Raw genomic sequence first — 23,342 nt, forward strand, 5'->3', positions numbered from 1 at the left:
TGAAACACAAGATGGAATCAAGATTTCCAGGAGAAATATCAATAACCTCAGATATGCAGATGACACCATTCTTACAGCAGAAAGCAAAGAGGAACTGAAGAGCTTCCTGATGATGATGAAAGAGGAGAGTGAAAAAGCTGACTTAAAGCTAAACATTCAGAAAACTAAGATCATGGCATCCTGTCCCATCACTCCTGGCAAGTAGATGGATAAACATTGGAAATAGTAGCAGACTTTATATTCTTGGGTTCCAAAATCACTGCAGGTGGTGACTGCTGCCATGAAATAAAAAGACACTTGCTCCTTGAAGAGCTCTTTGAAAAAGCTATGATCAACCTAGACAATGTATTAAAACGCAGAGATGTTACTTTGTTGACAAAGGTCTGTCTAGTCAAAGCTACGGTTTTTCCAGTAATCATTTATGAATGTGAGAACTGAATCATAAAGAAAGCTGAGTGCTGTCGAATTAATGCCTATGAACTGTGGTATTGGAGAAGACTCCTGAGAGTCCCTTGGACTGCAAGGAGATCCAACCAGTCCATCCTAAAAGAAATCAGTCCTCAATATTCATTGGAAGGACTAATGCTGAAACGGAAGCTCCAATACTTTGGCCATCTAATGCAAATACTGATTCATTGGAAAAGACCCTGATGCTGGGAAAGATTGAAGGCAGGAGGAGAAGTGCACAGCAGAGGATGGGGTGGTTGGATGACATCACTGATTCAATGGATATGAGTTTGAGCAAGCTCTGGGAGTTGGTGATAGACAAGGAGGTCTAATGTGCTGCAGTTCATGGGGTCTCAAAGATTCGGGCATGACTGAGCTACCAAAATGAACTGATGTTTTCCAATGATAAAATTATAATACAAAATTTGCTGTTTCAAAATACAGCATATCTATGTCGATGTGTTGATAAAAAAAATGAGTGGTGGTAAATAACAATAGAATGGAGATGAAGAATTTAGACGTCTAACTTCCCATCCTTCTGAGTTGGCACTAACATACTTCAGTCGGTTGTATAGAAAGTGCCTCCACAGAAGCCTCATTTGAAGAATATTTGAACACAAACAAGAGATGGGTAAATCTATTTAAGGAAACATTTCTGGCATGAAATATTTCCTTTGCCATTACATTCATCTGCACCTGTGGAAAAATTTACTAATACGCTAAAATCCATTTCAAATATTACCTACCTGATGAACTGTAGCTCTCTGATGTCCAATTTTATGTGAATTTATCTACTTTTGATCCCCAGAGTGATCTATTTCTGCCTCTCTTTAAGACTTGTATCTTTATACATACATATGTCTAATAGTTTCAATATCAATTACAGTGTAATTTCCTCAGTAAAGGGCCCATCACACACCTATTTTCATCCAGATGTCCAACATACACTACTAGCCTATCTATCTTGAATTAAAATAATTACAGTATCTCCTAAAAGTTAAGTTATGATACTTTCAAATATATTTGCCAAGAAAATTTAATTGTTAAAATTACTTCTGTTACAGTGGTTCTTGATCATAATTTTGCTCCTAATAAAATGTCTTATTCATTTGACTTTTTAGTTTGCTGATTACAAACTAATTACCATATAAATAATTATTGATGCACAATTTTAAAGCACAATTAAATGATTACAAAACACTAATGATTACAATGCAAAAATGAGAATTCATTTTTTCCATTTCAACTTTGCAAGCTCTCTAGTAATTATGATTCACTGACAGCATCTTTAACAGGGATATTATTCAATTGGCTATATTAATGAATATATTTTCATATTTAGGAGAAGTGAGGGGAGGAACTATACTGGTCTGAGAGGATGTAGCCAGACTATGACTTTGTTTTTGTACATACCAGAAAGCTAGTAAAATACAAGTCTGTAAAAGGCATTTACATTATTGGAAAGTGGCAAGAGCTGCATAAACAATGGTGATTTCAATGAAAGAACACTTCAGCTCATCTTCTATAAATAGTACATATAATATCAATGAGTAAGCATTTTAACATGTATGAGGGTTTTCCCCACACACAAATATTCCTCATCTCAAGCATCATTTTAATACTTTACTGTGGTTTTTGTACTTTGAGGTTATGCATTAAAATTCAATAATTACAGAAGTCTCAATGCTCTGATAACCTGACAGGTGATAATAAAAATTACCCATTGCCTTTACAGGATGCTTCTGAACTAGGTCCTTTCTGAAAGTCTTTCCTATTTACCTCCAAATCACAGCTGCAAGAAAGCACTGAATTTTTCTAAGACAAATCAATATACAGCAATATGATAAAATGTCAAGCCATTTTTTTCCCAACCATTCTTGTTGCTACAGTGAACCTCTTCTTATTGTGTGTATTCTGTCACACTAGAAAACTGTCCACTTACCCAGCTGGGATACTAAGTTTACATTCAAACACCAGGATTAAATCGCCTCTGACTAGTCTTTGAGAAATGCCAAGTGATAGGAACCTAGGTGCTTGTTGAACTATTTGCTTTATGTGCACCAGTTTATCCCTGACGCATAGGAAAGTGTAAATGAGAGTTGCAAAATAAGACAGAAATATCTCTGTTTTTTTGTAATCAGAAAGAAATGCTAAAAAGTCTATACATTAACTTTTATTTAAATTTTATATGTTAATTTTGAACAAAGAAATTTAAAAAAACAATTAAAATAGAAAAAATATTTTATATATTTTTAAAAAAGAAAAGAAGTATTAGAATTAAAATATATAGTAGTAAGCCACATAAAAAACAGCTAAAATGATATGAGAACACTTTAGAAGTGAATATTAAAATACAATTATCTTCCATTCATTGTAAGATATGTAATTAGAAGATAACAAGCAATGCTTAAAATAATGAGAAATGCCTAAAAATCAAAACATTAAAAAGTGACATTCTATAACATAAAATGTATGGGAAAATGGAAAGATTATTCAGAGAAGAAGCAACAGAAGAGAATGAACAAGAGAAATGAATAGAATTGGTATAGTCTGTAATCAACTGAATAAAATAAACAGAACAACAGGAAGTAGCACTGTCAGAGATGTGTTTCTGGGGTGCGCCACGTGCTGGGGGCCTGGGCTCCACTTTGAGGAACAATCCAGTGCCACGTTTCTCTTTCTACCTGTGGTAGCAAAATTTATTCATGCTTATGAAATGATGTATGCCTTAAATTTTTCAGAATTGACATTTTCAACCAAATCAATCACTTTGAATCCTCCTAGTTTTTCTCTAAGAGAGATTCTGAATGTACAGAATGTTTGAAAAGCCTGCTTTAACTAAAACAGTAATTTTCTACTCAAAGTCAGAAATGGTAAACCCAAGCAGTTCTCATCCTGACAAAATAAAGGGTTATCAGAAGTACTATTCATTTAAATACAAGTTTTACTTTAGAAATTTACTACTATCTTACATAATCTAGCTTTTGAATATTCTTCAAATTAAAGTGCTTATGCTTATTAAAAACATAAAATCAAAATCATCTTCCCTGTTTACTGTTATCCTTTCTAAAACAAAAAATAGCTAGTAAATAAAAAAACACGATAGTAAAATAATGCTAAAAATTCTCCAAGCCAGATTTTAACATTACTTGAACCATGAACTTCCAGGTGTTCAAGCTGGATTTAGAAAACTCAGAGGAACCAGATATCAAATTGCCAAATTCTGTTGCATCATGGGAAAAGCAAGAGAGTTCCAGAAAAACATCTACTTCTGCTTTATTGACTATGCCAAAGCCTTTGACTGTGTGAATCACTACAACTGTAGAAAATTTTGAAAGAGATGGGCATACCAGACCACCTGACCTACCTCTTGAGAAATCTGTATGCAGGTAAGGAATCAATAGTGAGAACTGGACATGGAACAACAGACTGGTTCCAAATAGGAAAAGGAGTACGTCAAGGCTATATATTGTCACCATGCTTATTTAACTTATATGCAAAGTACATCATGAGAAACGCTGGGCTGGAGGAAGCACAAGCTGAAATCAAGATTGCCGGGAGAAATATCAATAACCTCAGATATGCAGATGACACCACCCTTATGGCAGAAAGTGAAGAAGAACTAAAGAGCTTCTTGATGAAAGTGAAAGAATAGAGCAAAAAAGTTGGATTAAAGATCAACATTCAGAAAACTAAGATCATGGCATCTGGTTCCATCACTTCATGGCAAATAGATGGGGAGACAGTGGAAAGAGTGACAGACTTTATTTTTGGAGCTCCAAAATCACTGCAGATGGTGACTACAGCCATGAAATTAAAGGACGCTTACTCCTTGGAAGGAAAGTTGTGACCAACCTAGACAGCATATTAAAAAGCAGAGACATTACTTTGTCAACAAAGGCCTGTCTAGTCAAAGCTATGGTTTTTCCAGTAGTCATGTATGGATGTGAGAGTTGGACTATAAAGAAAGCTGAGTGCTGAAGAATTGATACTTTTGAACTGTGGTGTTGGAGAAGACTCTTGAGAGTTCCTTGGACTGCAAGGAGATTCAACCAGTCCATCCTAAAGGAGATCAGTCCTGAATATTCATTGAAAGGACTGATGCTGAAGCTGAAACTCCAATACTTTGGTCACCTCTTGCGAAGAGTTGACTCACTGGAAAAGACCCTGATGCTAGGAAAGATTGAAGGCAAAAGGAGAATGGGATGACAGAGGATGAGATGGCTGGATGGCATCACTGACTCAATGGACATGAGTCTGAATAAACTCTGAGAGCTGGCAATGGACAGAGAGGCCTGGCATGCTGCAGACCATGGGGTTGCAGAATAGAACACAACTGAGTGACTGAACTGAACTGAATAATGAAGAGTTCAGAATTCAAAGATTGTTAAAATTTTATTAGCTCTTCTTTTTCAAGTAAACTGAATGGTTTTCCATCATAGATCTTATTCTGAAAATCACATATAAAATTTGAAAGCCAATGCTGCTTCCTCCCACCCCTGTGGTGTGGCAGACATCACTAATCAATCATCACCCTTTCAAAAGCCTCTAAATACTATTCTCGCTAATAGAGCCCAGTTAAGATGGGGTTGATATCAGCATGCAGTTATACAAATATTTAGTTTTTAGTATGAACTAAGTCTTAATAATTTAAATAACATTTATTTAAAATATTTACTAGTTTGGATAGCTGTAGACCTAATCAGTTAAAATAGACTCCCAACCAATAAGAAGAGAAACCAGCTCGTGTGCTAAATAAATAAATTCAGCATGAAGTCTGGGACACATAATCCATTCTGCTAATATATAATGTATATCTATCTAAAGGAGCATAAGCTGGAATCAATATTGCCGGGAGAAATATCAACAACCTCAAATATGCAAATAATGCCACTCTTACGGCAGAAAGCGAAGAGGAACTAAAGAACCTCTTGATGAAAGTGAAAGAACAGAGTGAAAATGTTGGCTTAAAACTCAACATTCAAAAAACTAAGATCATAGCATTCAGTCCCATCACTTCATGGCAAATAGATGGGGAAACAATGGAAACATGGAGAGACTTTACTTTTGGGGGCTCCAAAATCACTGAAGATGGTGACTGCAACCATGAAATTAAAAGACGCTTGTTCCTTGGAAGAAAAGCTATGACTAACCTAGACAGCATATTAAGAAGCAGAGACATTAGGTTGCCAAAAAAGGTCCATCTAGTCAAACTATGCTTTTTCCAGTAGTTATGTATAAATGTGAGAGTTGAACTATAAAGAAAGCTGAGTCCTAAAGGACTGATGCTGTTGAACTGTGGTGTTGGAGAAGACTCTTGAGAGTCCATTCGACAGTAAGGTGATCCAACCAGTCCATCCTAAAGGAAATCAGTCCTGAATATTCATTGGAAGGACTGATGCTGAAGCTGAAACTACAATACTTTGGCCACCTGATGCTAAGAGGTGACTCATTTGAAAAGACCCTGATGCTGGGAAAGATTGAAGACAGGGGGAGAAGGGGGCAACAGAGGATGAGATGGTTGAATGACATCACCAACTCAATGGACATGAGTTTGAGTCAACTCCGGGAGTTGATGATGGGCAGGGAAGCCTGGTGTGTTGCAGTGCATGGGTACACAAAGTCAGACATGGCTGAGTGACTGAACTGAGCAAAGGAGAGAAAATTAAGTTAAAGTAACGTAGAAATTTAACTCAAGTAGAACAAAATGCTGTTAGAATTACATTTCCATATTTAAGTTGATAATCTCCAGAGCCAACAGGCAAAATAATGTAAATTTCAGGTAAGAATGTATACTAGATTCATTGTTCAGTCTCTCAGTCATATCTGACAGGACTGCAGCACACCAGGCTTCCCTGTCCTTCACTATCCCCTAGAGTTTACTCAAACTCACGTCCATTGAGTCAGCAGCAGCAGCACATTTTACCATGGAGATTATCACTTGCTGAACATTCATGTTCAGTAGATAGTTCTGCCCACTATATAGGTGAGGAAACAGAGTCTAAAATATTTAGGTAATACGCTAATATTAATAGCAGATTGGCACCATGAAGTTATATAATTGCTTACCTAACTGCCAGCTTCCCCTATTAGACTGTCAGTCACATGTGGGAAGTGTCCAAAGGTTCTTATATATTACTTTGCCCCTGTGATCGGCATAAAAAGGCATGCGGCATGTAGCCAGCAGGCTAAATTCTATATTAGTTCATCTTTCAGGATCAAAATAAAATAAAAAATAAGGACAAACAGATTAATAATCAAAGGGTACTTTATTTAATAAATGATACTCAATGTCTTAAAGTAAGAGTATTGAAAGAGTTGCAAATTCATTCAAGAGAATTCCTTCTGGAGACCATGATTGTGATAGAATTCTGCTTCCTTTAGAATTAATTATATTAGTGTACTGAAATAGTGCATAAATCTAAGGATCAACCTTTACATAGATCTCTCTAGTTCTGAAGACTGAATTTGCAGCATCCAATGAAATGAGGTCAATATTTGTAAACTGTTTACTGGCATTTTATGGAAATTAAAATATAAATTAAATCTTCAAAGAAAGTTACTTTATCACAACATTATAAGTGGTATGCTTAAAATCATATTCAGTTCAGTTCAGTTCAGTTCGCTCAGTCATGTCCGAATCTTTGTGACCCCATGAATCGCAGCATGCCAAGCCTCCCTGTCCATCACCAACTCCTGGAGTTCACCCAAACCCATGTGCATGGAGTTGGTGATGCCATACAACCATCTCATGCTCTGTCATCCCCTTCTCCTCCTGCCCTCAATCTTTCCCAGCATCGGGGTCTTTTCAAATGAGTCAGCTCTTTGCATCAGGTGGCCAAAGTATTGGAGTTTCAGCTTCAACATCAGTCCTACCAATGAACACCCAGGACTGATTTCCTTTAGGATGGACTGGTTGGATCTCTCTTCTCCAAAACCACAGTTCAAAAGCATCAATTCTTCGGCACTCAACTTTCTTTATAGTCCAACTCTAACATCCATACATAACCACTGGAGAAACCATAGCCTTGACTAGATGGACCTTTTTTGGCAAAGTAATGTCTCTGCATTTCAATATGCTGTCTAGGTTGGTCATAACTTTCCTTCCAAGGAATAAGCGTCTTTTAATTTCATGGCTGCAATCACCATCTTCAGTGATTTTGGAGCTCAAAACAATAAAATTAGCCACTGTTCCCACTGTTTACCCATCTATTTGCCATGAAGTGATGGGACCAGATGCCATGATCTTAGTTTTCTGAATGTTGAGCTTTAAGCCAACTTTTTCACTCTCCTCTTTCACTTTCATCAAGAGGCTCTTTAGTTCTTCTTCACTTTCTGCCATAAGGGTGGTGTCATCTGCATATCTGAGGTTATGATATTTCTCCCGGCAATCTTGATGCCAGCTTGTGCTTCCTCCAGCCCAGCGTTTCTCATGATGTACTCTTCATGTAAGTTACATAAGCATATTCATATTAAAACTAAAAATTCTAACCTAGAATGTTCTATCAAATAGTTATTGTGATTCAAAATCTTTAGAAATAACTGGTCAAATTAGTAATCTGTAGCCAAACACCTTCTGAGTCAAAATGCCACATTTCTTCTAATGAAGATGGAGAAAAATAGTCCAATGCACTTTAACTGTTTAGGAAAATTCAGTTATCTTTGCTGTAAACTTTTATTTCATAAAGTAAATTTTGATTTTCCTGGGAATAAGATACAACCTCCCTAACAAATATTTAACTATGGATGCTATGTTGTGATATATCACTTCTTTATTTGTAAATGTTTCTGTCTAAATTTTAAATCCAGGAATAATATATAGCGTAAATATATGAAAACTAAGCACATGAATTATCTTGGGGAAAAAAGCAGCCAATTATGAAATTCTTTTGCTAATTTAGTTACTTTACAGAGCTCATGAAATCAGAAACAGAAGATCATATTAAATCAAGTGATTTTCTACAGAGTTTAAAAAGTAAATCACTTACATATATTGTGTTCAAAATCATTCATTTCACACTGTTGTGCATTGTTGATGAAAAGATGGATTCCACAAGAGAAAAAGAGGGGGGCAAATAAAATGCAAAGTCCTTTTCAATATTGAAAAACTGCTCCAAGCTCACATTTCTGTTTGTGAGAGTGTAGATTCATTTTCACACCCAGAAAAACAATACAATTTCAGTCTGTTCTGTTAGCTTTCTGATATTTTTATCTGTAACAAAAAGAATTCAAGCTAAATGCATATAGCTTTTCCTTCTGCTATAACACTGATAAGTTTGCCTTTGCTTGATAATATTAAAAATTCAAAAGAAGAAGATAAAGTTTTCCCTGCCATGAGAAAATAGACATCTGACTACAAGTTATCCAAGGATTCCATGCCAGTTGTTATTTTCTCTCTTCAGATTTTTTGACAAAATATTTGATGCAGTTTTCAGATATCATGTGTTATATACTATGTATTGATATTTTACAAAACAAAGACAGGGAACTCTCTTCAGTCCCAAATTGACATGATTTGTCATTCTGCATTCAAAAAATGAAATATTTCTTTTATTAGAGCTTTCGGTTTTAAAAGAAAACATATAGTCAGGGATTGTATGTATTTTACTATGTATTTCATACTTAAGGCATTTTCCTCCCTTCCTAATACTTATTTTGTTAAATAGAAGATAGGATAATTATATTCACACAATATGTTAAAAATTTGTACTCCAAGTTTTATGATATATAGTTCTACTATTTACTTAATTTCTTCCATTTGAAGGTGTCTCCTTTTATTAACTACTAATCACAGGAAGAGGTAACATTTATTGAGTGCTTCTAAGTAGCAGACCCTTTTTATGGTTTCTATCATTTCTTGCCCACAACAATTACTTGAGGTACTATAATTATTCCTCTTTTACAGATGAGGACCTTGAAGCTTAGAGAATTGAAGTAACCAACCCATGGGATAGCGTTTAGTGTGTTCGTAACAATATTTCATGCACAGTAAATGAGTTGTTGAAAAAGTTTCCTCATAGAATTGCATCACTTGGCTTGTCTTTCAAATGCAAAATAATGCTTAACCAAAAGAAAACTCCAAAATTCATAAAATGTATTGGAATAAAAATAAATCCTTTAATTCAAAATAAGAACACAGTAGACCCAATCCGACAAACTTTTATTAAATAAAGATTAGTTGTTCCCATTGTTTCTCTGTATCTGAATGGGGTTCACAAAAGACAAAAGAAACAATTGCATGGAAATTATATAAAGCCATATATTCTATTTACAAAACTGACTAGACATTGTCAGTACTATCAGTGTCTTTAACATTATGATGATATTACCCATTAATACAAATATAAATATAAATCACTATTACTTCCTAAAACTAACCTCAGTTCAGTTAAATTCAGTCACTCAGACATGTCCAACTCTATGTAAACCTATGGAGGGAGCACATCAGGCTTCCCTGTCCATCACCAACTCCCGGAGCTTACTCAAACTCATGTCCATCCTGTCGGTGATGCCATCCAACCATCTCATCCTCTGTCATCCCCTTCTCCTCCCACCTACAATCTTTCCCAGCATCAGGGTCTTTTCAAATGAGTTGGTTCTTCACATCAGGTGGGCAAAGCATTGCAGTTTCAGCTTCAGCATCAGTCCTTCCAATGAATACTGAGGACTGATTACCTTTAGGATGGACTGGTTGGATCTCCTTGCAGTCCAAGGGACTCTCAGGAGTCTTCAACACCACATCTCAAAAGCATGAGTTCTTCAGCACACAGCTGTCTTTATAGTCCAATTCTCACATCTATATATGACTACTGGAAAAACCATAGCTTTGACTAGACAGACCTTTGTTGGTAAAGTAACATCTCTGCTTTTTAATATGCTGTCTACGTTGATCATAGCTTTTCTTCCAAGGTCATGGCAGCAGTCACCATCTGCAGTGATTTTCAGTTCAGTTCAGCCACACAGTCGTGTCCGACTCTTTGCGGCCCAATGAACCGCAGCATGCCAGGCCTCCCTGTCCATCACCAACTCCCAGAATACACCCAAACGTATGTCCATTGAATCAATGATGCCATCCAACCATCTCATCTCATCCTCTGTTGTCCCCTTCTTCTCCTTACCTTAATCTTTCCCAGCATCAGGGTTTTTCCAGTGAATCAGCTCTTCGCATCAGGTGGTCAAAGTGTTGGAGTTCCAGCTTCAACATCAGTCCGTCTAATGAACACCCAGGACTGGTCTCCTTTAGGATGGACTGGTTGGATCTCCTTGCTGTCCAATGGACTCTCAAGAGTCTTCTCCAACACCACAGTTCAAAAGCATCAATTCCTCGGTGCTCAGCTTTCTGTATAGCCCAACACTCACTTCCATACAAGATCACTGGAAAAACCATAGCCTTGACTAGATGGACCTTTTTTGGCAAAATAATGTCTCTAATTTTTAATAGGCTGTCAGGTTAGTCATAACTTTCCTTCCAAGGAGTAAGCATCTTTTAATTTCATGGCTGCAATCACCATCTGCAGTGATTTTGAAGCCCAGAAAAATAAAGTAAGCCACTGTTTCCACTGTTTCCCCATCTATGTGCCATGAAGTGATGGGACCGGATGCCATGATCTTAGTTTTCTGAATGTTAAGCTTTAATCCAACTTTTTCACTCTCCTCTTTCATTTTCATCAAGTGACTCTTTAGTTCTTCACTTTCTGCCATAAGGGTAGTGCCATCTGCATATCTGAGGTTATTGATATTTTTTCCAGTAATCCTGATTCCAGCTTCTGCTTCATCCAGCCTGACATTTCTCATGATGTACTCTGCATATAAGTTAAATAAGCAGGGTGACAATATACAGCCTTGATGTACTCCTTTTCCTATTTGGAACCAGTCTTTTGTTCCATGTCCATTTCTCACTGTTGCTTCTTGACCTACATACAGATTTCTCAGGAGGCAGGTCAGGTGTTCTGGTATTCCCATCTCTTTAAGAAATTTTCCACAGAAACTAACCTCACTCATGCTAATTTATTTATGGATCCATTTTAATATGTATTTTGCATCTGACAGGGTAACTCTCCTTAGAACCACTTTACTGACCCACCTGTCATTACGATGGGGTAAACAATGTCACCTTTCTGGTGCACAATGAATTACAAAGAAGTTGCAAGCTACACCATCCATCATGCTGGCACTAAGTAGGTTTTCAAAGTAGATCTCAGATATCACAAATGCTGTTTAGACTGTTACCAGAAAGCAAAAATTGGAAGCTTATACAAAACAGTCATATGATGAATGAACATGACAGCTCTTCAAAGAAAAAGGGTACGCCTCATCTACAAATAACCTTGTCAAAAGCAAAAGTAGTGGGGAGCTTGGCTGGCAGTCAGACCAGAATAATTTAAGAACTTGATAATGGCTCTGCCTGATAGAAATTCATGCAAACACAATGTACTCAAAATCAAAAAGTAGGTATGCCTGTATCATCAGCAGCAACCTCTCAAGCTTAATTTGAATTAGCAACTATTCTGAAGAAACATGGAAAATTCACCATTATCGTGTTAACTAGAATATATATTTTTCACTAATACATCCATCTAAAACATGTATATAAAATATATGCAAGCAATCCATATGCATATAAAATAATAACTGAGAAATGCTTTTGAAAATTATACTACTAATATAGTGATATAGTGTGAATTCAACAAATCAATATCAACATGAAGTGAAGTGGTTAGCTGCTCAGTCACATCTGACTCTTTATGACCCCCATAGACTGTAGCCCACCAGGCTTCTCTCTCAAATTATCCAGGCAAGAATAGTGGAGTGGGTAGCCATTCCTTTCTCCAGGGGATCTTTCTGACCCAGGGATCTAACCTGGGTCTTCTGCATTGCAGGTGGATTCTTTATCATGTGAGCCACCAGAGGGGTATATCCTTTATTTATATTATTTATATAAATATTTAAATTATGTATTTAGTATAACAGATTTAAATTGCTAAAATAATTCTAAAAAATACTTCTTACCAATGTCTTCATCTAATTTGCAGTTAATTTCTTAAATATGTTCTTCAAATACAAGGTATTTTTTTATCCATAATTGCATTTTAGTTCTTTTAATATTATTCCCTCCTATGTAGGCCCAATATTTCAAACATAGAATACATTTCTACATCTATAACTCACTTTATTTCTCCCTTTTAATAGTCGTATTTTGAATTTTCCAACATTTCTTTATTAAAAATGCTAGTTTCTCAAAAAATTCAAGTATAATTGATAATATTATATTAGTTTCATATATCCAACATAGTGAGTCAGTATTTTTATAGATTATACATCATTTAAAGCCATTATAAAATATTGGCTATATTTCCTATGCTGTACATCTTTGTAGCATATTTATTTTACACATAGTAGTTTATACTTATTAATCCCCTATCTTTCCCTTTCCTTTCCCTCTCCCCACTAGTAACCACTAGTTTGTTCTCGACATTAGATTTTTTTTCTATTTTGTTATACTCATTCATTTTATTTTTTATATTCCACACATAAGTGATAAAATAATGTATTTGTCTTTCTCTTTCTGACATTTCATTAAGCCTAATACCCTCCAGGTCCATCCATGTTGTCTCAAGTGGCAAAATTTCAGTTTTTATAGCTGAGTAACATACCACTGTCTATGTGTTCATGTGTATGTGTAAAATAACATCTCTATGAACATTGAGATGGATATATATAATTTCAAGTTAGTGTTTTTATTTTCTTCGAATATATACTCAGAAGTGGAATTGCTTGGTCACATGGTAGCTCTATTTTTAGTTTTCTACATATTGTTTTAAGAACCTACATACTGTTTTAAATAGTGGCTGCACCAATTTATAGTCCCACCAAGAACGTAGCTTTCCATGACTTGTCACTTCACAAGCTCAGTACTTCCAAGATTCCATGATGTATAATCTATAAAAATATTAAATCACTAAGTTGTATACATGAAACTAATATAATATTATCAATTATACTTGAATTTTTTGAGAAACTAGCATTTTTAATAAAGAAATGTTGGAAAATTCAAAATATGACTATTAAAAGGGAGAAATAAAGTGAGTTATAGATGTAATTGATAAGATAAATGTATAATAATCAGAGATATGATTACATAGGAATACAAAAACCAATTCAGTATGTCCAGGGGATTATTAGAGACATCCATATGGAGACAACAGACACAAGTTATAGTTCCATGACTTTTCCCTATCAGCTCAGTCAAGGAATAATAAATGTTTGCCAGAGGAAATTGAAAAGAAAATAAATGGGGGGTGATTCCAAGGACCTTCTCAATCTTCTGGGATGTTATTGTTGTTCTGTGTTTAGGATGTGCTTTGTTTAAGGAAGGAGATGACTCTGATATACTTGAATCAACTGGGATAAGGAGGAACCTGGAAATGTTGGGCTTTCTTTGTAGCTCAGCGGGTAAAGAATCCACCCATAATGCGGGAGACCTGGGTTCAATCCCTCGGTTGGGAAGATCCCCTGGAGAAGGGAAAGGCTAACCACTCAAGTATTCTGGCCTGGAGAATTCCATGGACTGTATAGTCCATGGAGTTGTAAAGAGTCTGACATGACTGAGCAACTTTCACTTACACAACTTTGGGAACCTGAGAGAAAAGCTGTGCGTTAACTTTAAAATCGCAACTTAAGACCAAAGTTTCTGAACCAAAGGAAGAAAGCAAGCAGCCTCCTTCTATCTCTATTAATATGCGGGTACATATCTATTATTGCCTATCAGAAATAGGGTATAGTAATCAAATCAAACCATGAGTCCTACACTGGAAATATTACACTTAATACTATGTTAACTGTTAATTAATAAAAAGACTTTCAAGATGGTGCTGGTTATGTGTAGTAGTTATGCTAAATGTCAAGGATGTTAAAACACAGAACAAAAACAGTGCTGAAGGGTCAGTTAACTGCCTCTCCCCAAAAAATTAACAAAAAACTTAGGAACAAGCCTTTATTTATGCAATGTAACTTTAGATGATTTAAATTAATCATCTTATTCTGACTTAATCATAAATTAGAATCTTAAAAAGCTGTGTCAATAATTAGCAGAAACATCATTTTATTCACACAAAATCTATAGAAATTTATAGCTTTATAAAGAAACTAAATGTGTTTATTAAAATGAGACTTTGATATGGATATGGAAAATTTGCCTATAAAGGAAACTAGTGACCACTTAAACGCTTGAAGTCTAACTGCTATATTGTTCTTACAATAGGCTAAGCTCTGTCCTCCAAGATTTACATCTATTAATTCAATTCTCACAACAAGATTATGAAGCTGGGACCATTATTATTCCCATTTCAAAGATGAGAAAACTCAGCCCTAGATGCTTAATTATCAGTGATAATTGGGGATTTGAGAATTGAAACTAAACTAGTCCATGTGGCTTTAGAAGCTGTGCACCTAACCATAATGCCAGAAAAACACCTTAAAAAACAAAACAAAACAAACAAACAAAAAATAGCTAACTTAGAAAGATTAAAGCGAAAAATTCACACCTGGTCCCTTTTTCATGTATTTTCCATCATAAAGCAGAAACACTGTATGTCAAATCTTAAATGTGTGAATAATCACATCAATTTTCCACTTCACTTCTTGTGTGCATACACAATCTCAAAACACAACTGCCTCCATTTTTACTCTTTCTGTCCACATCAATCTATTAAAACTTGCCTCTTTAGAACCAAAGAAGAAAATGAATTTGCAAAATGTGAATGACTCAGTCACACATTCAACACTTTTGAATTAAATTCTTCTAACATGTTTTCACTTTCCAAATATGACAAGGGTTGGGCAATTTAAATCTTCCTTCCCTTTCCTGGCACCTCTACACTGAGAACATTTAATGGTTACTTTGGTATGCTGTATCTTGCCAGTTAGTTCAATTTAGATGAAAGCTGTTGTTTTCTAATTTCATTTCACTGTAAATGACAGAGATAAATGGTCATATTACCTCGAGAATTCCATTGGCAGAATAGGCTGCATATGAATATAGCAGGTCTTGGCTGCTCCATTTTCTGGCTTCTTCACTGCAAGGCTGGCCATTAGGATGAAAGCATTGGCCACTGCTGATCAGAGTCACAGAGCTGGGAAAAAGACCTGGCAGGTTCAGCAACACAGAGTAATTTACAAGCTGTACATCTTCTAGGCCCAAAGTAGTCCACTGAGTCTTAATCTTCTTTGAAATTTCCGTGTCATCTTCACTTTTGTACAGCTGTACCAAATTTCTGAAAGAAATTTAAAAAGCATACTCTTAAAAAAAGAAAAAACAGGAAAATCTTTATTCTTTTGAGTTATGGTTGTTCACTATATGAACCATTATTAATAGATATGGGATATGAAAGATGAATGAGACAGGATGCCACACAAGAAACTCAGTTTGGTAGAGGTGATGAGCTTGCACAGAAATTATACAAAATCAAAGCAGAATGAATTAAACTCTTAATTAAGAACTAATAAAGGACTCTGGGACTACCGAGAGGAGAGTAATCGATGACAACTAGTTCTTTTATTGGTTCTGATCCTTCTATTGACATCAGCATAATCTATCTAAAACTGGGCTCCAAAATGAGTAATCATGATGGTGGAGACAGTTATATATTGTAGTTAACATAATTCATATAAAGCTATATAATTAATACATAGCTATTGCTATTAAAATGATTCAGAGGCAAATCTTGATGTAAATTACATGCCAAATTATATGATGCTGTGAAAATGATGATATGCAGTAAAATCAGTATACCCTGTTAAAGCCAACCACATATTGTCAAACCAATGTGATGCTAGTTTTCACGTATTCTTGCTGTGTAGTCTATAAATTTATTTCTATACCTGTTCCAAGTCCATAGTAATACTATTTTTGCTTATGACATCCTAGAAACCAGAAAAACTGTGGTCAAAAAAATGAATAGAACTTGGAAAAAAATGAGACATGGGAAATTAAAATGTTAAAATTTAATAAAGTTTTGCTTTGTTTGGGGCCAGAATATAAAAGAACCAGCTCTTTTTGGTTTTTGGCAAAAAAAAAAAAAAAAATGTATCTATCTTCCTATAAACATTTCATTTCTATCTAAACTATTACCTAATAGTATGGATATTTTTTATTATTTTTGCCCATCACATTATTTTTCTCAATACTTATTTAAGAAACCCTAAACAAAACCAGTCAATCCTAAAGGAAATCAACACTGAATATTCATTGTAAGGACTAATGCTGAAGCTTCAATATTTTGGCCACCTGATGTGAAGAGACAACTCATTGGAAAAGCCCCTGATTCTGGGAAAGACTGATGGCAAGAAGGGAAGGGGGCAGCAAAGGATGATACGGTTGGCATCATCACCTCAACGGTCATGAGTCTGAGCAAACTCCGGGAGATAGTGAAGGACAGGGAAGCCTGGTAGGCTTTAGTCCATGGGGCCGCAAAGAGTTGGACATAACTTAGTGACTGAACAACAACAGGGTACTTACCTACTTGCAATTTTTGGCTTCTCTCTCATTTTCAATGTCTTGTTTTATGATAAAATAAAGTTTTATAATCTTAATTGCAATTTTGGAGGTTTTCAGTTTCTTGTTTCTATTGAATAGAACATATGGTGCCATACTCTGGCCACTGTATGGTGTCATTTGCTCCAGAAAGCCTTTGTGTACATTTTTTTTTTTTTTAATATAATGTAATGGTTTGCACATTTTTCTGAATCTTCTCAAACCTGAGGTAATGAAGTTATTTTCAAAAAGATTTAAAGAACTAAGTTTTTCACATTTCAGTGTTTACCTGGAATATTTATGTGTGTGTGTGGTGTGGTAGAAATGCATGCAATATTAGCCAATATTATTTTTTGTGTATGAATAATCATCTTGGTTCCCAGTGCTACATTCTTCACTCATGTGCAGTGACAATTCTTTCATTTATGTATATATTTCTACATGTCTTTGGGTCTGACCAGGCTCCTTAGTCAATTCCATTTCTTTTTGATCCATCTTCATAGCAATACTCCATTTAAATCCTTATTATCTTAAAATATGGCTCAATATTCAGCATGGCAAGTCCTCTAATTGTTAATTCTCAAGAATATTTTCTTTATTTTTTCTCTTCCATATTAATATTAAAATACATGCATCAATTTCCATATCAAATTATGATTAGAATTACATTAAAACTTGAGAACCTAACCCCTATGTATTAGATGTGAAGCCTTTATAAGGACTTATTACTGTTCCTATAACATCTAAGAGGGAAAAAATCTGGATAAACAGTTAAGAATTAGGACCCAAATCCTACTTCTTCCGCACTTACTTTATATTTTTCAATATTTATTGATATACCATGTTATAATTATCTCTACCTGATAGAAATTACCTTATCAAACTCTTGCATACTGTGGTGGTTAGCTGGATTTAAAGGAACATGTATTATAGTCTCTGAATACCACTGTATCAATATATGAATATGTACCCTGAATATATTAACAAAGCTTTGTTATACACATAGTTATAAAAATATTGGCCCTAGAAAATGATAGAAGAAACATTTCCTCATAAATATTTCCTAACATTCCAAATAATTAAACTAGTAAATACCTCTTCAATGTCACTCTTCCTAATATTAACTTTTAATTCTTTTTTGATTTAAATATAATTTAAAGTTAATCAAGTTGTTTTAAATTTTAAATTTATTTTAAATTTATCAAATTGTTTATATGAGTCTTGCCTCCTGCACCACTCCCTTTGAAAAAAGATTTAAGGAAGCTATATGAGTTCTGTGTTCTAAAATTATGTAACCTTTAAATCTAAATTTTTTCACATAAATTAGTTTTATTGATATAAATGGTTGGTTCAAATGATTCTATCTACTAATCATTCCAAATCCCTTAGAATGCTAAGATGCTCAAGTTTTGAGAATTTACAGTTTTCTGAACTTCCCCCTCAAAGTATTTTGAGATACATGGTGAACAGTTCTGTTATAATTAGGCAGTTTGCTATATTCAAAGAGAAATATTATTAAGTAATAACTGCAAAATAATCTCAACTTACTAATTTCAGTGAAAGCTGAAAAATTAGGAGTGTTGTCACCTACAATCACATGGAATTTGAGAGAAACTTTTGCTCTGCTTTAATTTTTAAAATAAGAGTTTCCATGGGCCAATAGTTTTGGCAGGAAGCATAATGAACTGTGATGCCTGAGACTTGAATTTGGAAGTAAGCTTGGCATTAGTGTTTCATTGGCCAGGAGAGACTGGAAATGGGAGGATTATGGCTTTGCTAGACAAAATTCTGTTTATATCAATGTTCAACAGCTGCTACTGGATGAGCCACAGAGCAACACTGGTGTTAGAATTGGAAGAAGCGATGCATGTAGTATGCCTAGCATAAGGGGGAGTGCCAAGATTCTACTGTAAATGAGCAGGGAAAGAAAAACCTCTAAAGAAACACACTCACAATACACAGAAAACAAACAGCACATTTACTAATGTCCACCGAGATTTTCTTAGGAGCATATACAATAACATAAACACACACTCATATTTGTATCAGTTTGATATTTTGCAAAGTCAAAAGTCTCTTTAAAGTTAATTTGACTTTGGTATTCAACATAGTAAAATTCTCAGAATCACGCACTGTATGTGCCCAGTAAATTTCATGACGCTACAGCATGGACTGACTTTATCTCAATTTTGCTTTAGAAATATTAAGACTAAAATGCACGGCAAAGCTATATCACACATGATAGCAAGAAATCAAGTGGTTAGGAGGGTAAAGGATCATCCCCTCACCTTCCTCACCAGCCAGTCACTAACATCATGCCAAACAAAGCATGACTATGTGCCCAACTACTTTTTTCCTTCTAAAATGCTGAATCAACAGTAAATCATGTACTGAATGTCTACTATAGAGACTGAAAACAATGTGCATAATCAACTCACAAAAAGATCCTCATGTATCTACTGTTACCACTTTACAAATAAGAAATTTGAGGGTCAGGTAATATAACTAAATTGTATAATGCCCCGGATTAGGTAAGTCAGATTTCTTCTCCACTACACTGTATTTTAGACTTCCACGCCATTTAGAAGGAGCAGATAGTCTTCCAAACTTTGATGCTTTCCAAAGGTAATAAAAATGTAGAGTGTTATAAAGAATAATACTTGGGTAAAGTAATTAAAAGTTGGATGGTGTGAGGTTAGAGGAAAGTGGCCTTTATGTTCACGACAAAATAAGACTTAGGGAAATCACAGTAACTATTTTCAGAATATAGAAGCCCCAAGTTCAGAGTTTGAGAACCATCTGAAAGAAAAAAAAAAAAAAGCAAAAACCTGCTTATTATATACCACATTGAAAATAAAAGCTATCACAGAAGGATATTAACTGAAAGAGACCTTAATACCTCCTCATGATCATGGAGAACACGGAGCATAGCTGTCTGCTTTGCAAATTATGGAAGGCACACAGATGATCACCAAGATCATCAAGGTACCACCATGCTTGGTGATGTCCAGTTAAATACCCAGCATAAAGCTGGTAATCAATATTCAATTCATTAATTTAACTTGATATGACACAAATAGTAAAATAACTTGACTAAAACCTAGGAAACACAGAAATAAAACTGCCGATACATCTGTTACTACCTGAACTATAAAAAAAGAACAATTAAAAAAGAGTCTAGTGGTGTAACTCCTCATCTTTCATTCCTTACACACATTTATATAGGAAATAATTTCATCCGTGGTTAATACTGTGTGCATTTTGGACTGTATATTGTAGTATCTCATGATGAAGCATTTAAAAATATGTTTTAGAAAGAAGAAATGTGAACAAAATGAAGACTAATGCAAGGCATGAAAGTTAATGAGCTTTTACAGAATGTACCATCCCTACACAAGAATGTTACTGCTAACAGTACCTGGCTTTAGAGATACTTTCTCTAGTTTTTATAGAAAATAGTTGTCAAAGGTCACTTTTCAATTTAGTCACCTTAGTTATCTAAACTAAATCTAAAAGTTAATTCACAAAATAGACAAGTTAATCCAATTAGTAGGATAGTATAAGTCTTCAGTATCATCTGTTTGTTCTCTAGTGAAAATGGCATAAACTTGGGTGGTACTAAATATTAACATGGATTCTTGGTTTTGGAGAAGGAAATGGCAACCCACTCCAGTATTCTTGCCTGGGAAATCCCATGGACAGAGGAATCTTGTGGGCTACAGTCCATGGATTGGCAAGAGTCAGACATGATTTAGCAACTAAACCACCAACTGTATAATCCAATGAATAAATATCAGGAGAAGCATACTCCATATCAAGAAGATCATAATGAAAATGACTGATCTCCATGCTTTAGAATAAGCATTTTTACTGAGAATATTTTAAAGTAGCTGAAACACTAACATGCTTCCTTATTCTTGACATTAACACAAAATCATCAATGTATTTCACTAAACTAAAAAAATAAACTTTTAAGGACAAGTATTGAGTCTTACCCCTTTTAATGCATCTTGAAAACCCAGCTACAGTTCCTTGTGCTTAGTAAGTGGTGTGAAAGTGAAAGTAACTCAGCTGTGTCTGACTCTTTGTGACCCCATGGACTATACAGTCCATGGAATTGTCCAGGCCAGGATAAGGGAGTGAGTAGCCTTTCCCTTCTCCAGGGCATCTTCCCAACCCAGAGATGGAACCCAGGTCTCCCACATTGCAGATGGATTCTTAACCAGTTGAGTCACAAGGGAAGTCTAAGGATACTGGAATGGGTAGCCTATCCTGTCTCCAGCAGATCTTCCTGACTCAGGAATTGAACTGGGGTCTCCTGCGTTGCAGGTGAATTCTTTACCAACTGAGCTATCAGGGAAGCCCTAGTAAGTGGAAACCACAGCAAATAATCGGTAATTTTTTTTTTTACTAATATACTGTTAAGACTACACTGAAAATATATTATTGATACTTATTTTCATTTATTTTACAGTATAACAAATTATACTTTAGTACAGCAAGGTCAACTAAAATGATAACATTATATAATGAAGGGAATTAATATACTGATATTTAAAAAATACTTTTTAGATGTTATTTTTCTGTGACACTACAAATACATTAAAGCTATTGTCAGCACAAAGAATGATAATTTCTACATTAGGACAATAATCAGATCAGTAAGAATTTGTGTTATTTGTCACTGTTAATCAAGACTACCTTTCATGAGCATATTCATTTCAGCACTCAAGAGTGAAATCTTCTCTATTAAATGATACGTATTGCATGATAAACTATATAAATCATGAGAAAAATAACTACTAATATGTCCATCTTTATGAAATGCATTGAAATCAATCCATAGAGATATTTGGTCATTGGAAATCACAAATGAAAAATGAAAAGTAAATGTTAAAATGATAGAAAATTAGAGTTATGACAAGAAAAACATATTGCAAACTGAGATACTTGAATAAGCTGTCATTTAGAAGCTTCATCTCTGTTATATACATGAAGAAAGAAGAAAAGAGGCTTATTGCTAGAGAAGAAATGAGCAGCATTGATGGTGATATTTCTGACATACTTCATCTACTGAACCTCATGGATAATCCGGTATAATTGAACAACCAACTGTCAACAAAAGATTGGTAGAGGGTAGTAGGTATGGGTGGGGAGAGACAGTAGCTTTGAGACGAGGAGAACACAGAGTAAATATACTGGATTCTGAATTCAGTAAAAGAGGGCTTACATTTTGGCTTTTGCATATAAGCTATATGACCTTGCACATATCAATATCTTTTGAGCCTCAATTTCCACACTGTAATCTGTTGAATAGTAACATGTTACCTTTTATTTCTTTTGAGAGCATTAAATACATATGGAAAGGGCTTAGCACAGTCTCTAGAACCTCCAGGGATATAATAAAGGTTACATTACTTTCCCTTTTTCCTTTCCTAAATGATCTGTCCCAAGTACCGAAATAAGAATAACAGCATCTACTTTAGTACATGAACTACTTCAGAATACCTACCTAGATTTAATTTGATTCACAGTTGAAACTATTAAGCCTTATTTGTCATCATTCTCTTCTTCTGAGTAAATTCATGATATTTAAATATACTGACACACATTTGAATTCTAGACACTGAATTCAATTTTTCCTATTTTCTTTCTTTCCTACAGATCATTAACAGTTAAAAAAAAAAGGAACACAATGAAAAAGCTAAGTTTAGAAGGAACTCAGATTATTGCTTACCTATTCTTCAAAGAAAAATTAAAATCATCTCTCAAAGTTTTTATTTTTTTATTATGCAATTAATGTATATTTACTGGAGAAAAAATAGAAAACATAGACAAGCAAAATTTAACAAAAGAATACAAGAAAATAATCCCAATAGGAAAATGCTCTCCTGGTAATAAAGCACGGTATTACCTTTGGTAATATTGAGCTCACAATTCAAATGCTTTTTAAAATAAATACTCATAATAGTCACAGCACTTACAGTGTTACCACTACCAACATTTTCTGAGATCTTAGTGCCAGTCATTGTTTTAGGTGGTTTATATCCAATTCATATTTATATATGCAATTTAAAATTAAATTAAAATGGGCCTAGAAAAGAATTAGGATAATTCCCAAGTTTCAAGAGAGAGTATCTAGAAATTTGTCTCTCTGCCTTGACATAAGCCAAATAGCTCAATATAGAGATGCCAGTTAATGAAAATTGGCAGAGCAGGCTGACAGCATCAAGTCTGGAAGACAGAGGAGCAAGCAAATTTTCAGAGAATTGTACTCTTTCTAATAAGAACAGAAATGGTGAACATTTCTTGGTTAAAGATGTGTGCAGGTTGGTACCACTGAATGAACACTGATGATGCTGAT

General features: G+C 34.8%; 1 protein-coding gene across 3 annotated transcripts in view; it reads right to left on the bottom strand.

Moving 5' to 3' along the window:
• The window catches only part of NAALADL2 (N-acetylated alpha-linked acidic dipeptidase like 2), a 1,503,552-nt gene that overhangs the window by 659,569 nt on the left and 820,641 nt on the right, over positions 1-23,342 (bottom strand). For all 3 annotated transcript variants that reach the window (XM_070466387.1, XM_070466388.1, XM_070466386.1), the window contains one exon: positions 15,446-15,719. In XM_070466387.1, the coding sequence (XP_070322488.1) occupies positions 15,446-15,719 (274 nt within the window). The remainder of the gene's footprint in view (positions 1-15,445; positions 15,720-23,342) is intronic.

Source organism: Odocoileus virginianus, chromosome 4 (assembly GCF_023699985.2).
Source record: "Odocoileus virginianus isolate 20LAN1187 ecotype Illinois chromosome 4, Ovbor_1.2, whole genome shotgun sequence".
NCBI classification, from domain to species: domain Eukaryota; kingdom Metazoa; phylum Chordata; class Mammalia; order Artiodactyla; family Cervidae; genus Odocoileus; species Odocoileus virginianus.